The following is a 16,321-nucleotide window of genomic DNA, read 5'->3' on the forward strand; positions in this document are numbered from 1 at the left end:
CCGTCGTGTGTCTGAGGGCAGAGCTGGGGCCACAGGGACTATTAACAAGCTGGGGTTTTACCCGTGGATCTATAAAAACTTAGCGTTATTAACACAACCACACACAGGAGCGCACGATTGCTTCCAGCAGCGCTGAACTTAGGGACTGTAGATCACACAATCAGTGGGGTAGTGTGACAACACCTATCCTCATCTCCCCCACTTTGACAAGTACCTGCTCCTGAAGAAGAAAAGGAGCTCCTGCTGCTCGGCCAGGAGTTGGGAATGGGAGTGCTAAGGAGGGATGCGGAGTTAAGCTCCCACCAGGGGCAAGAAGCTTGAAAATCACTCTTAAACTGTTTGTCATTTTTCCTTTGTGAAACTCTTGCATCAGGAGCAGGGATTAGCAGTTTGAAGGGGCAGATCCCACTTTTATGGCACGGCTTAGACTAATGGGGGCTGTGCAGCTGCGCTGCTGCGCAGGGAGACCGGCAGACACCCAAGGGAGATGCCTGGGTGCTGCTATGGAGAGCACATGTTGTCTGCTTGCTGCAGCGGTCAGGCAGCTCCCGAGGCCCCTCCTGAGTGTTAGGGAAGTGCCTTTGGACAGACAGGTCCTGCCTCAAAGCCCGCTGAAGGCAACCAGAGCCCTTCCAACACCTTCAGTGAGCTTCTGCTTGAAATAGGCACTGCGGACCTGCCTGACCAAGCAGGCAGGGGTTCAAGCAAACTGGTTATATAGCTGTGCAGGGGTGTCTTGACAAAACACTTTTTGATCAGACTTGCATTTCATATTTCATTGCCTACGAAGCTGGATTGATAGTCACACAAGTGGTGCCAAGCCACCAAGTCTCCCTGCCCCTTTGCGGAGAAGAAAGAAACTAATTCCAGCAACAGAGAGGTTTCTCCATCCCAGCATGCAAGTCAAGACGAGTCTGACATCCTCCCTTGCCATGAATACAGCGTGTGTGTTTACATTCATCTTTTGCTTACTTGGGGATTTGTAGTTGAAAAGGTCCTGCATGGATCAGGAGTCTCTTTGACACAGGAGAAAACTGAGACACAGATAGAATGGCTTTCCTGGGAGGAATTGTGGAATATTTATTCATTTAAATTTAAATGGTAATTAAGGTGAAAAAATTGCCTAGTCAAGGCTTTAGGCATCTAACACATAGTTAATAATAATATAAAGTCCCAGCAGCAAAAATAATGATTTGAAACAGTATCTTAGCCAGCCAGTTACAAAAGCTTTGTTGCAGTCCTACATCACTCCAGGAAGAATATTCCCATTGCTCTCCAAAAAACCTTACTGAACAGATGACTTTTGCAGCATGCCCAGGAGAGCGACAGCCCTAAATCATACACGTTACACAACAGAGAGGAGGTTAGGATTATCTGCACAGCCTTAACTTCAACGTAACACCCATTATGCCCTGGCTTGGCATGCCTTTGCAAACTCCCAGTCTTTCAACGAAGACTTTTAAAAGTATTTCTGTCTTCTTGTCTGCCTATTCACTGTTATTAAAATGAAAATTTTAATCTCCTAGCATTCATAGAAAACTACTTTGGAATTAAAGGGAGACAGGGTATCAGAGATGAGTGGCAAAAAGAAAAAATGTCTTTAAACGCATTGAAAAGCTCTTTTGAGCCTAAGCTTGGGGACAGGAAGTGGTTTTTTTTTTTTTTATAAAAAGGCAAAAGTTAAGAGTTTGCTATACAGTTTTTTTCTCTTCTGTACCACACGGGCAGGTAGATGGTGCAAAACTGAGATCCAAAGCACTTTGTTAACTTGTTGTATAGACACTAACACTTTGGAGACGGCCCGTCCACTGACAGACTGGTCTGGCACAGTAAGGAGACCTGGATAGTAAGTCCCTGTGTAATGTCTAAGTATCACAGCCCTTACACAGAGGATCTACATGGGATCCGGATAATCTTTGAAAAATCTCCTCTGCTGGACCCGTTCTGGGTCTCTTCTAAAACCCCTGGCTTTCAGCAGAGGTGTCTGCAGATGCTTACCCCATCATCGGCTGCCCGACCCCCTGCGTCGGTGCACAGCTCATATTCCTAGCTACGAAGACTGGGCCACGTGCTTTAATACCGTCACCACTTTATGTATGAGCTGCCCTCCAGGAACACCACGTGATGAACGCTACGCGTGCCTCCATCCCCTGAGTACTCTGCAGAGCAGGGCAAGTTGCTTTCTTCTGCTTTGGGCAATGCAAGGGCAGGATGATTTCTGCATATTGTAGCCACGGAGGACAGTTTTACACTGTAAATTAAATCCAGTCCTTCTTAGCCTGTACTCTGGGGTAAAAAGGCATTAACCTCAGGGAAATAAAGTCTCCCAGGAGGGAGGCTGAGCCAAGGCGCTGCTGTGCAAAGGCTGTGTGGCCTCTGTATCCCTCTCTGGCTGACTATTTGCATCTACCAGCTAAAGGGTGGGCAAACCATAGGAGTGGGACCACCTGCTGATGGAGAGCATGATTGCACCAGTTCTCCAAAAATCAGAGGAAATTCAGGGAGGCAGTGGTGAAGTATGAGGTTCCTTTAAAGTAAGTGGATCTAGTACAATGAGCAGAATTGGCTTTTTTTGGTAAGGAATGGGGGTAACCACCTGGAGTCACTGGCTGCCAAAGAGCAAGATGAAAGGAAATCACCAAACACCTGGGAGATGGAAAGGAAGGGTCTTCCTGAAGCTTCTCTAAGTCTAATACTCTGTGTCTCCAAAAAATAGGGCAGAAAACCTATATAGGAGAGACTGGTACTTCTCTCTACTGGCAAAATTAGCTTCCTTATAATCTAGTAGGCTGGAGAAATCTGCTGCCATTCAGAAGATGGGAAGAGAAAAGGTCTGGCTAGTGCTCTCTCTTCAGCAGCTATTCATAGATTGTTTGAAGGAGACTGATGTTAGCGTTAGCAGAAAAACTACCCAAGCTTAGCTACGTGGCCTGACCCCAGCTGGCAGCATAACTACAGAAGTTTCTCAGAAACAGCAGTCGGTCTGTTTAGCTTTGTCAGAGGAAACCAGTGTGAGTGGACAGCTCACAGTCTTACAGCTATAAAAACTTTTATGATAAGAGACTATATTGGATAAAAAAGATCAAGAGGGTTATACCCTCTACTGAAAAATTAGCCCTGCTTTAAGGAAGTTTTACGGTCTTTTATATAGTGTTATCTTTCCATGCTTGGCAAACAGGCCAAATAATTATAAGGCAAACTGGCTCTCCATAGAGATAAATAAATTATCATGTTCTTTCTTCAAGCTTCTGACTAGGGAAAATAAATTTTTCATTTAGTAGGGAACCAGAGGGGGATTTTACAACTTGACACAGAAAAAAACGTTTGGTACAGCCTAACTGATGCTTGTTTGTGCAGCCACAGTGGCCTAGAAGCTGAGTCCTGATATCCTCAAGTAAGTGTGTGATGAGATCCTTGGCTGAGCTAAGCCTTGAGGTGACGCTGTCTGACTTTTTCTTACTGTGAGCATCCTCACCAGTGTTCTCCCTCAAGCAAGGTTTTCTTAAAACGGTAATTGCTAAACAGAAGCAGACTTTAAATAGTGGAATATCAGGTCTGCAGGAGGAGATACTAAATAAGAGTAGGGAAATTAACTCTCTTCTCTCCTTGCTCCTCGTAGTCTTCGTTACTGGTCTTGTGCTCCACTCCAGCAGCCTTTGATGGCCTTTTGCACTGTGCAATCTTCAGACAATTCCCCTCAGTGTCCTAGGAAATGTTCCTTCCCTCTCTCTTTTCAGTCTTTTCTAGGGGAGAAGATTTATTGCCATGATCAGTACCCTACTCCTGCTGGGTGGCTCAGCCTGTGATTATATGTCATTCCAGAAGCTCCTTGTTCAGTTTTTCCCATGGAAGGCTCCGTCCCCCTGTTTTTCCAGAGGGATTTGCCTACCTAAAATAGTAAGAGCCATAGTAAAGCAAACTGGTTGGCTTCCCAGACACAGCCTTTCAAACAAAATACACTGCATGCACACAGTAAACTGCAAACAGATAAAACACCCCCTTCACAAGGTGTTTCACCTGTAGGATATATGATGCAGCAGCAGAAGAGAAAGCCCAGTCAAATAAATCATCTTATTCAAGAAAATGACTTCATTATATAAAAAACGTGCAAAGTCTCAGAATTATAAGCTGGTGATTATAGTTTCCATGTTTCTTCCTTCATGACCCTCATTCAGCTGTTACTGAGACTGTGATTTTCAATTAGGGTCTTCTTACATACAGTGTAAGTAAAATCAGACAAATTGTTAGCCCTGAGGAGGTGAACACCTCCCTCGTTATCCTGGCTCGGAGCGGGAGCCTTGATCTGATCCGAGGAGGGGAGACTACACTGGCCTGATTGATACTCCCCAGCATGAACAAGTGGATGGGAGAGCGGCGGAGGGGATTAGTGATTCTAATTATTATCAATCACTCAGGAATGGACAAGCTAAAAGTGCTAAACCCAAAGTAAAAAATGTGATCCAAGTGCTGCTGAGCAGCTACACAGAGGAGCAACGAAACTGTCACTTATGCAAAGATGTCCTCAAACTAGTGCATATTTTCACAAATCATTTCTTCATGGTGAAGTCTTCTTGCATGCTTAGACGCACATTTAAACAGCACCGTGTAAACGGACCACTAATTCTCGACTTAAATTTTCTGATTAAAATGATTTCTCTCACTGGAAACATATGATTAACTCTCTTTCTAATATGATAGCATTCTGCCCTAAATTCTGCTAAGTTATATAAAAATATCACCAGAAAAATTAAAAAGGAACAAGATGGCACCTTGTATACATGGCATTTAAAAAAAAAGAACAAATAATGACAAGGCAGGAGAAATTGGGGTATCACTTTGCATAAGGAAATCTGAAAAATAAATCCATACAGATATGCTATTACATGAAATAATCTCTCTTTTCTGTCCCCCATCTTAAAATGTGTCAGAAGGAGATAAGCAACCCCTGAAGTCCAGCGTAAAAGAAACGTGCTTCAGAGTCTTCCTTCTCACCGGAGCACATCTAAGGCAGTACAGCAGAAGGGGGCTGAGGGAAGAAAAGAGATTTTTCTCCTTTTCCTGTTATCCATCAGCAAGGGGAGAGAGGGACAGCTGAATGCCTGTTACAGCGTTGCCTTCACTGACTATGCAAGCTGTTGGAGCACCTATTTTTCTGTGGCTTTCCTGTGACTGCCTTTCCCTAAAACAAGAGCTCAGCTGGCACTGTGTTTCAAAGCTGCTGTTCGTCTGACAGTCTTCTGAAGCAGAAATAATTTTGCTTTCTCTGAGCCATGTCAATGCAACGATGGGGTTTTGCGTGTGTCCTCATAGTATCCTGAAAGCATCTTAGAATAGGAATAACTAAAGAGAGGAAATGTTAGGTATTTAATACATTGACTCAGGAATTTAATTGCAATATGTAGCTAGTATTTAACAGGTGAGAGGCTCAGAAAGGCCAGCAGCGGAAAGAAATTTCAACGAAAAACTCAGGAGGTGATTGATAGGTGTTGGAAGAAGAAAAGACCCCCAAACTGTACCAAACCATAGTATACTTCATGTGTATCCACATTTCATCCTGCAGGAATAGAGTGAATCAGTCACAAACACTGGGTCGGAAAAACCTCTCCTATGTTTTCAGGAGGCAGAGTGTGCACTTCCTCTGCTAAATTCAAAAGTTAAGAAAACAGTAGCATAATGCCTCAGAAATTCTTGCCCGTGTCACACTCCTGTGTGTGCTGATCAGCCGTCTTTGTTCTTCTGAAAACCTGGACTAAAGCCGTGCTGTTCTTACTCTTTTCAAGGTCCTTTGCCTTCAAAAGTGGATTAGAAGTCACTGCACAGGTAACTTCCATTGCTTGATCTGCCGGTTGATTCTAGTTCTGCAAACTCCCAAACAATTGCTATTTACACTTGCGAGCGACACTGACACAGCCATATGAAAAGCTCGATCAGGATTAGCTTTACAACTATTTAAATGTAACTTCTATTTTTTAACCATTCAAATTTAGAACAGCTGAGATTTCAAACAGATTTCAAAAAGATGGCACTGAAATGATGTTTGCAGACTGTTCACTCTTCTTGTACGCTTTTTCATTTGTCCAACTGTCGTCTTCTATCTATCCTCTATTTTGGGACAAAGCTTGTTTTTCTGCAAGAATCAAATTACTTGATACACTGAATTGTTCAGCTAATATTCAAAGGGTATAAATAGAGAAGAAGTCATTGCAGGAGGCTGTGTTTGACAAGGACTCAGCCTCTGCCTCTACATGTTAAGATAATACAAGATAGATTTTTTTAAAAATGATTGTTATATTTACACTGCATCTGTCACGAGCTGCTAAATTACTCTCACTAAATGGTTTCATGGTTAGACTATTAATAAACTTGACTAGTTCACAGTGTCACAGATACAAAAACATTTTTGGAAACTCCTAAAATACCTCAGTCTACACTCAAAGATACTAGAGGCAGTAGAAACCATCATCTGGAGGCCCTTGAGTTTGAGCTGTGTAACATATCCATGGAATTTTGCTCAGGAGTTTCTGCACTTAGCCCTGTAATTTTGATTAAACTACAGCGTATCCTTCATTAAGTCAGTCAGTCTAGATACAGAAAACAAAGTCCGCAGAGGGATGGCTAACCCAGCATATCCATCTGTACGCTGGTCCGATGGGTGCTTGCAAAAGCAATCTTAAGCCCCTGAGCACGTGGAATACATGTCCTGATAATGCTGTTCCGTGGAATTTCCTGTGTAGCTGGGTACTCCGACAGTGAACAAAGATCTCACTATTCATCCTGTGTGTGTATGTGTTTTATTAATTAAATTTTGGTGCCTAATACTGGCATACTTACATATGCAAGCAATTTTTTTCATGGTGGGAGTAGTCCCAGTGCGTTAGCTGGCACTTTGCAGACAACTACAAATCCGTCTTTTGAGCAAAGTTCTGCTGCTTATTTGAACAGCAGGCATGTGAAATCACAGGCCCAGGTCCGTATTTGCATCACCTCTCTGTTTTCATTTTCCACCCCCATACTTACACACTGATATTGTCTCATTCCTGTACGCGCACATTAATTCTATCAATCATGCATCCTTAACTCTACTCGTGCATCTGTAATTTATGCAGTTATTCATTTTTCCTGGCTGTCGTGGAATAAATAAACAGGTGCATGTTTACACTTGAGTTGACTGGGTGTGCCTCACAATATTGAAAAAGCAAAGCCGTACTAAATGGAAAGGTCTGACTGTTCTAGCTCTTGGCTTATTATGCATGCTGATGACTTCATTTGTACTGTATTAATTGCTAACACTGTAAAATGAATATGTGTAGTCTGGAAAAAAAGGGTTTGCAGGGAAAAGAAGGATGGTTATATTACCTAGACACAAGAACTGCCATATGGGATCAGATCAAAAGTCCATTTATCTCATTATCTTCTCCCTGACAGTGGTCTGTAGGGGATTTTCAGGGGGAAGAACATAAAAAACCATGGCATATATGAATTCTCCCCTAGAATACCTCTCATTTTCCAGAAATAAATTGTGGAAAACCTTCCTTTACTCCTTCAGCTGGGAACTGTAAGTGTACCACCACACTTAATAGGACAAATGGAGCTACATCCTCTTCACTTACCTAACCCCTTATGAACTTACCCAGGCTTTTGGCTTCCACGATGTTTTATGGCCATTAAGACCCACAACTTAATTACGTGTAATGTGGTCATCATATGTCCTTGTGAACCTGCTGTCTGATGGTTTCTTTGGACATCCCTTGCTTCCACTGTTTTTGAGAGAGAGCACATGGTTGTTTCCTGCAGATCTGCTGTCTCCATACTGTTCACATAAGCATATACTCTCTCATTCATTTATTTTCCAAGTTGAAGACTCGCATTTTATGTAATTTCTCCTTTCAAGCAGATTTGTCCCCAGCTCATCTTATTCTATATTCTTTTTGAGGTGGAGTGATGTGTATTAGATCAGGGTTTCCCACCCTAAGAACACATCTGCAAAGGATGTCATAACGATATTTTCTAGTCTAGCTCTCAGTTCCTCTCCAAAAAAATCCTAACGCAATGTAAAAAGTTGCAAAAAAGTGACTTGGGCCTCCGCCAAGCAGAGATAAATTTACTTCAGATGACTAAGTGCCACATGTATTATATTTTCACAAGCTTGTCTCTGAAGATGTAGAGTGTTGCTGTGAGGCAACAGCCACAGTGCAATCTCCTCCAAGTTTATGTCTTAAACTTTGCTGAGTGGAAGTTCGGTGTCCGTAGTCTGAGAGTGCTGCTGTAAACCAGGCTGCTTTTCCTTGGCTACTGACTATGAACTAAGCGTACTTAGGCCAGGAACCTCTTTTCAGCTTTTCCAAGTTAACGAATATGTAATACAGTAAGTTATAGTTAGAGAAAGTTATGTTTTTCCTGGTAAATAAGTGTCAGAGGGAAACAAAATGGTTGCATTTCAAGCACCATTCTTTTGAGATATATTCAGATATGTAGGCACAGAAAGGCAGAAATTTATGTGGGTTTTTTTTTTTAAATATGAAATACCTTCCTTTGTGATGATTTTCTCAGTCGTTCAAAATGCAACCTGGTAAATGCAACCGATTGCATTTCTACTGGCCATTTTGGTGGTCTGCGTGCCGCACCTTGGCTTGTCAACTCTTTGTAGTCAGATTCCAGATGCTTTTTCCTTGTTTCCTCCTTTAGAATTTTGGTGATACAACACACTTCTGTACATACTTGTCACAGGATGCTGTGTTTTCTCTGTGAGACTGCACGACCTATCCTGAGCAACTCTCCTAAATACAGAAAATAGTTAGCTATGTAATGTACTGTCATAACAAAATTGTGGTTTACACCAATTACGTTTATCATGCAAATATACTACCTTTAAGTTTTTCCAACACAGTGAAATGTTCTATTACAGCACTTCTTGTCTTCAGTCAAAGAAGTGAAACCTTCACAGCTAACACTGATCAACCACTGCCCCCCAGAACGAGGCAATATGTTTTCTAGCCTAAAACAACTTATGGGTCGTTGTCCAGACAGGTACAAACAGATACTTGAAACTGAAAACCCTGGGCAGGCTACGAAGGAATCACAAACAGAAGCACAAAGACAGAACAGGGTAGAAAGGACAGTTAGAACAGCATACTTTGCAGCTTTCAGAAGCAATGTACTCATTTCAAATTCATCATTTGCACAAGCATCCTCATGTTAGCTTTGAACTATCTCTAGCAATTAAGGCGGCAGAGAATGGCACCAAAGCATGCTCCGAAATCTGCTGGAAGAGGAGGAAGAAATACCTTCATCAGTAGAAATACAACTGTTAGCCATAATGCCTGCTAACAACAGTTAAAGTTGTCTTGGACATGTTTACATGAACTGCAGAGAATGCAGTATAGATTTACCTAGTGCAGGTGCTCTGAATACTCACTGTAAAGTGTCAAGTGCAGTACATGAATACAAAATAAATGTAGCCCCAGTTCGCTATGGCTAAGCAGTCTGAGCTTCCCAAAATCAGGGACTCCAGAAAACTGGAGTTCCATTTATATGTAGGTGGGAACATTCACGGAGCAAGTAAAGCCTTGCTGCATTGGTCTGCATTGGTAAATTTCCACTGAATTAATGAGGAATAAGGCTGTGTCTGTCACTAGAGGCATGAACAATGTCTTTCTGCTGTTTACAGACTAAATGGTCTGATTGTTTTAAAATAATTCCTCTTTGCTGGACCCTCTCACCCCCCAGTGTTTTACCTCTGGAAATGTAGGCATTACATCTGAGGAAGGGTCAGGTATGAACGGGTGACACTGACAATAAGCAAAGGGATAAACAGAACCGACAGCCTCAGCTCTCTTTTGTGAGACATATGCAACAACTGTCTCAGCATTGTTTTCCACCTCTAAAAAGATGCTACGTTGATTTTTGCTAAAGCAAAAAAAAAAAAAAAAAAGGGAAAAAATTTGGAGGGAAAGCAAACACTTTGGATGGAGAAGGTATGTGGCTTAGTTATCTCAGACCCACACTTTACAATTGCTCTTCAGAATGACACATGTGAGCCTAAGGTGAGAAAGCTTATTTAAAGAACTGGTGACCTCCCCACTTCTATTGCAACACACAATTTTAAAAACTGTTTCAAAATACCATTCATAGAATATGAAGCAAAGTAATCAGTATGTGTATGGTTATTTTTCTGGAGTAATAAATAAGACAACAGAGTATATAACAGACTCTATTTGCTAAGGCATTCCTTTTCCAGTGCAGGTATAGCATTACCAATATTAATCACACAGATGACTGACTGCAGGAACACGTACTCCCAAATATGAATTCTCTAAGATTTCAGAGTATTACACTTCCACTGCATTTCCAGAAATGTTTTGCTTATCCTTGCCAATGATGACAAAAAGTTATTTACTTGAGAAAAATGTATTATTTAATAAAACCAACGACATTTAATCTCAGTTTTAGCATCTAATTATTACGCTGTGTCCAACACTGCAATAGTAGAAATGCTTCTCTTTAAAAAAATTGCCATTACAAGCAACAGGTAAATAACAGCGCAGCTGTTTTCTTTCATAAACATATTTAGAAACTAGGCCTTGTACTGTTATTTTTGAAATTGCCACATTCACCAAGCACCTTAAGTTATTAATAGCTTGTCTGCCTCTGGCATGAAAAAACATCTTGTTGAATTAAAGTGATCTTTGTATTCTTAGACTCCAAAACGATACACGTTAGCTGGGAAAAAAATTAAACAACAACAACAAAGTACACAAAAAGAAAGAGATTAATTCTGATGCCGTTCCCTACAAAGTTATCATGTTAGAGAATATATATAAAGCATAGACCCAACGATGTATGATTTTGACACAGAACATGCTTTTTTTGTAGGGTTTTTGCATGTTTTTCTGCACGGGGAGAAATTGCAGGGCATGCATATACAGGAATCTGGATACATCTGGATATATCTGGATTCCCTGTCAGGGACTAAGTACCTAAAAGCCAGGCATTATCTCACCTAGCTCCTCTGCTAGCTCAGACATCAGGGCCAGACTCAGATGGCCTCATTCAAAATGACACTAACTTCCAGAGCAGTAATGGCGTTTCTCTAACTTGGTTGCATGATGTGTGGTGGGGCATCAACTTTAGTGAGGCACCGATGTGCTCGGGGCATCATAAAAAGGTGCCTGACTTTCTAAGCAAGCACAAGTGACAGGCAGAGGGACCTCGAGGCAACTGCCGGTTGTTAAAAGTGCTGATTTTTTCATGTGTTACAGTGCAAAACAGTGAAAACGGAACATTATTTAAATTAATAAAAAAATGCACCACGGACACCGTATCACTAAGAAAGCCAGTAACTTTACTGATTTGTCTGCAAAATACAAATTATACCTTATTTCCAGCAGGAGAATCTTTTGAAATTTTCCCATTTTTGTTCACTACAGACAGCTGAATTAAGTCCCTTGAGATACACAGATGTGGTTTAACTTAGTTATAACATCTTGTCATCTAGTGGCGACAAAGTCCAGCTTATGCCGCTGTGAGCCTCTACTTTAATATTTGTTGCAAATGCTTGTATGCTCCCATTTACAAGCTATTTTGTTATCACCATTGTTTTATGGAAGCAAATCCCCATGAAAGAGAAGAAAAAAAGAAAAAAAGGATACAACAAACCATCTGAAGCAATCCAAGTGTAATGCCTGCGGTAACCCAGGTCTGATATTAGTTACTCCACAAAAGACTCTGGTACTGCATTTTTTATTTTTTTTTTAATGAGTTACTTAACTGACCTTTTTTGAGTCAAACTGAGGTACGGATCAGTCTGAGGTATGAGCAGGGAAGGTAGAAATGCAACACCTGATTATGAAAATAATCAAACAGATACTTTTGATGCAGAAGGTCTGTGGCTCAAAGCTTGGATTGCTCCACATCTTTGGTTAAAATATATTAACAAAAGCCTTTTATTACATCTACAGTCTGAAGCATTCTAACAGACACCAATGTTCCATCAGTCCTTCAAGAGACCTGTAGTGGCAGGAAATTAATGCCATATAACTGACGACATCACAGCAGATGGCACAAACAGGAACAGATGAAGTATGCCATGTTTAGGCAACAGCCTTTATTGAGGTTTCAAGTGGCTTTTAAAAAATTACAAAGCATTTACCTTCAAGGCAAAGGAAGAAGGAAAACAAAACAGCTCTGTTAGGACTATAGATAAAAGAGGGTATATAGGATAACACATACAATACAAAAGGGTTGACATCCTTGAAAACAGTCTATGAGTTCTTTTATTCTTACGCTAGCTTTACCTGAAAAAGATCTGAGGACAACAGATATTTTTATATTATTCATTAAAAACTGCTAAATTCCTCTTCTGGGAAAAATATAAGCCATTTTGTTATAAAACACAACTTTTGAAAAACACTGAAATGACAAAAGCTTCACTGCGAATGGCTCAATGCATACAATATACAGGTTGTGCAGATAGGGTATATCATATAATTGTCACCAGCAATTAAACACTAACTGACAACACCTTTTAATAGAGGTTAGCTTAGCTATAACAATACTTGCAGATGTCTAGAATGCCACTTCAGGTGTTTGAACTTACAATTAAGAATGTTGCCTAAAACATTATATAGCATGGGTTAAGGTAAAGTAAATGTTAATACTCTTTCAGGGCTCTGCCCCAAACTCCTTAAATACAAAGGAATCACACAATAAACCCAAATTAGCTTTGCAAATACAATAAATGGTAAGGTACAGATAAAGGAACAAGAAAGGTAGACAGTTATAGTTTACAGAAAGTGACTTCACAATCAAAGTTGTGCTTCTTATCATTAGATCAGTTTGCAAATATGCATTATCCCCCACAATTTTGCCAGTATAAGTTAGTTGCCCTCTGTAGCAGGAACAAGAGGGGTGACTGGCATTTATTTTCACGTGATTCTGTTCTACTTGTGTTTATACAAAAATCACTGTCAGAGTTAATATAAATTGCCCAGGCAATACTTTTCACGCTACTTTCTGCTTAGTTACTTGCAGTAATATATTACACTGCATCTTCGTTAAATACGATATCTTTCCTTTTTCATGCGTTGCTGAGGCAAATCGCAAGGTAAACTATTAATATGGCTATTCTTCATATATCAATAGACCAAATCCCCTTCCCCACTGACAAGTTTCTACTACAATACTGATAAAGTTGTATTTTTTCTTGAAATGACAAGGTACATTTGTGATATATTTGCATATTTTTGACACACCAAAGTTTAAAATTCTCAGAAGAGAATACGAGTATAGGTTCATCTGAAGGTGAAGAAAGTGGTTTCAAAAACAGTTTTTTTGTGTTTTAAAATTAATTATGGGCCCCATTTTACCTTTTTTTTTTGTTTTGTTTTGATTTTTTGTTGTTTTTTTTTGTTTTTTTGGTTTTTTTTTTTTCCAAACATGCGTATCTTTTTCTTTACCCTGCAGATTGCTACACAAGATAAGATGGATGCATTAGTAGCACAGTATTCTGCTTAAAGAGTTTCCAGATTATGCACTAGCCCCTGCACGGCTGAGAGTGCCTGTAAGGCAGGCTTCTATAAAGTCATGATAAGCGAAAAGCGTATGTCCTAATGCACGCTGTAGTCTGTTCATCATTCTCTACTACAGAGAGGTACACTCTGTCATTGAGCAGTGCACAGCAACTGCATGTACAGGTGGGAAATAGAGTGTGGATTTCCCTTAACAAAATATTCTGTGTTGATATTTAGCTGTCGCAGCTATGCCCTTTATCATAGTGTCAATGTATGTAGGTGAGAGCTGAAAGGACTCTTGGAAAAAGGAAAAACATTACAGTTTTACTATGGCACTAACATTTTGCTTAAACACTTTTTCCCTTCAACAGAAAGGTTAAACTGAAACATTTGAATATACCATTTTCTTCTAATAAACTAGAGGGACAAAGAGGGACTTAAAGAAATGATACATTCCCTCTGGTCAAGCTATTGTAGTCAAAGGAACAATATGAGGCAGGAGAAAATGTGGATGCCATATGCTGAAGCAAATCTCGCTAGGGTGCAAATATACAGGGAGCGTTGTTCAACAACGTGCCCGCTGTGAGATGACGTGACCACAGAGGTCCATGCGAACCAGGGACCCGACGGCCAGTATCGGCTGTGTAAGATCAATCGACTTTTGAATGGTCCTTTAGTTGACGATGTCTCTAAGAGTTTTAAATACGTGAGAGAGGGGAGTAATCTTTATAATAGGCATGCTCATGCCGATCCCTCCCTTTAACTCTCCCTACTGCTTCTGCAAATATTCACCTGCACCCACGTAACTGACAGCCGTTAGAGCTGTACATCCAATTCTGACAGGCAGAATACCAGCTTCATTAATGAGAAAGGGCCAAGTTATGCCACTTTGTCATTTAACCCATAGAAAACTACAAGATACGCAGGACGTTAAGTAATAGAAGGGCCCTTAACTTGTTACAATGCACAAAACAGCATGAAAGAACTAATCAGTATATACAATGGATCGCAGTTCACCCAACTGATTGTAAAATGCTGTATTAAAATGATTACGTTGTTACACCATGGGTAAATTCTAACTTTTTACAGATCAGTCTTTCAACAGCTGACTTCGATCTGTAAAATGTATACCCAGCAAAAGAAAACTGAAAGAAAATAGTTAAATGTGCAACTGCACAAATATAATTCCCCACTATTAAGATAACAAAAACTTTTGCTATTACCATAATTATTATATATATTAGAAAGCTATACACAAGCATGTTAATTTCACAGATTTTTTTAAAAGATTCTTAATATTTTATATAATTAGAAATACACATTTCAAAAACAAAACTTCTGCAAAGAGAAAACAGTTATCTTGGTTAGCAAAGCATGGAGTTCTTCATGGCTTAGGGTAGTGCTTTCTATACAAAAAGTCCTTTTTGTTTGTTTCTTCAGGACTGTTTAAAAGATTAGCGAAGCTATCAAGGAAAAAAAGAACACATTTTGGCTTAAGGAAACTACAAAAGCCACAAATGCTTTGCAAACTCTGTCTTACTTTTTAATATGAAAATAAGCAAAATGTAATGTACATATTTTTATATTTTTTTTATTTAATAAGTGATGCAGACCCAGAATTTTTAAAATTAAATATGTTAGCCCTCGAACTCAACATTTTTACAAGTATGGTCCTCTTTGAATGTTTTGATCCTTTTTAACTGAGTGCCATACTCTAATGATATGCCTGCATGTTTGTGAGCATTTTTGGTATGTTAGGTGACCCAGTCTCTTTCTAGCATCAATTCATGGCCACCCAACCGCTGGGTCTGTCAAAACATCTGTACATTTTCTATATGTTGCATAACAGCTGCTTTCTCTCTCAGTAAAGATCTGCCATTTCTGGCAAATGTTTTCCTTTTGTCTATTTACATGTAAATAACGTTGAACCTGCAACATGACACTATCTATTGTAACATACATTTTGCAAGGGAGCACAACAGTGAAAAGAAGTTAGCCTTAAAATCTATTTTGTACAAGTGTTCTGTTGTACAACTCAAGTGCTAAGCTTATCTCAGCATTTCTGTTTATCCTTATACTGTATCACTGAGGCAATTTAAAAGTACTTTTACAAAACAGAGTACCTGACTTTTTTTTTTTTCCACACACGGCACATATAATGCATATCGACCCCCCCTCCCCCATTAAGGTATAGCACACACACACTGCAAGAAAAAAAACTAATAGGTAATAATGTTATCATGTCGCCCATCCTTCAGAGAGCCGCATGCGCTTGACAGAGGGGCTTTCCCTTTCGTCCGGCGAAGGTCTGGTGAGTCCAATGGGGGAGTGGAATTCGTTCCGGTGATCTTCTCGGTCACTTCCATCGTAGGAACTGCTACAGCTGCTCAAACTGTCAACAGGAGATCTCCCCGCCTCATGGCGCGTGTGCTGTGGGTATCTCGAGGGTGTGGTGGTACGGTCTCTAGGAGGAGAAACAGGTTCTGACTTGATGTTGAGGCTTTGAGTAGAAGGCAGGGAGAGATTTGTACTCTGAGATAAATGAGTGCTAGTGCAAGCTCTGTAGGAGGAAAGGAAACCCAGTTACAGACGGAGGAGGCATGGAGCCCCCAGATATGCACAAACACTCACACAAAACACCAGTGTAAAGGCTCGCGCAGGACCAGCGCATGCAGAGAGCACGAGGACTGTCTTCTGGGCAGAATTCACAAATTCAAAGAGATGAAAGCATCGCAACAAATGTGGGCGGCTTGAGCGGGACATGCCCTTGGTTTGAAAGGAGGTCTCGCTTTCAACCTCCCTCTCTCCTTTTT

At 40.4% G+C, this 16,321-nt stretch overlaps 1 protein-coding gene across 8 annotated transcripts in view; it reads right to left on the reverse strand.

Moving 5' to 3' along the window:
• Window positions 1–11,320: 11,320 nt before the first annotated feature.
• The window catches only part of MEF2C (myocyte enhancer factor 2C), a 141,553-nt gene continuing 136,552 nt past the window's right edge, over window positions 11,321–16,321 (reverse strand). For 5 of the 8 annotated variants that reach the window (XM_009330296.1, XM_009330299.1, XM_009330297.1 and 2 more), the window contains one exon: window positions 11,321–16,068. In XM_009330296.1, the coding sequence (XP_009328571.1) occupies window positions 15,747–16,068 (322 nt within the window). In that variant the 3' untranslated portion in view covers window positions 11,321–15,746. The remainder of the gene's footprint in view (window positions 16,069–16,321) is intronic. The other 3 variants (XM_009330300.1, XM_009330302.1, XM_009330301.1) reach the window with 1 other exon arrangement.

The sequence above is a fragment of the Pygoscelis adeliae genome, unplaced genomic scaffold (assembly GCF_000699105.1).
Source record: "Pygoscelis adeliae isolate BGI_AS28 unplaced genomic scaffold, ASM69910v1 Scaffold178, whole genome shotgun sequence".
NCBI lineage: Eukaryota > Metazoa > Chordata > Aves > Sphenisciformes > Spheniscidae > Pygoscelis > Pygoscelis adeliae.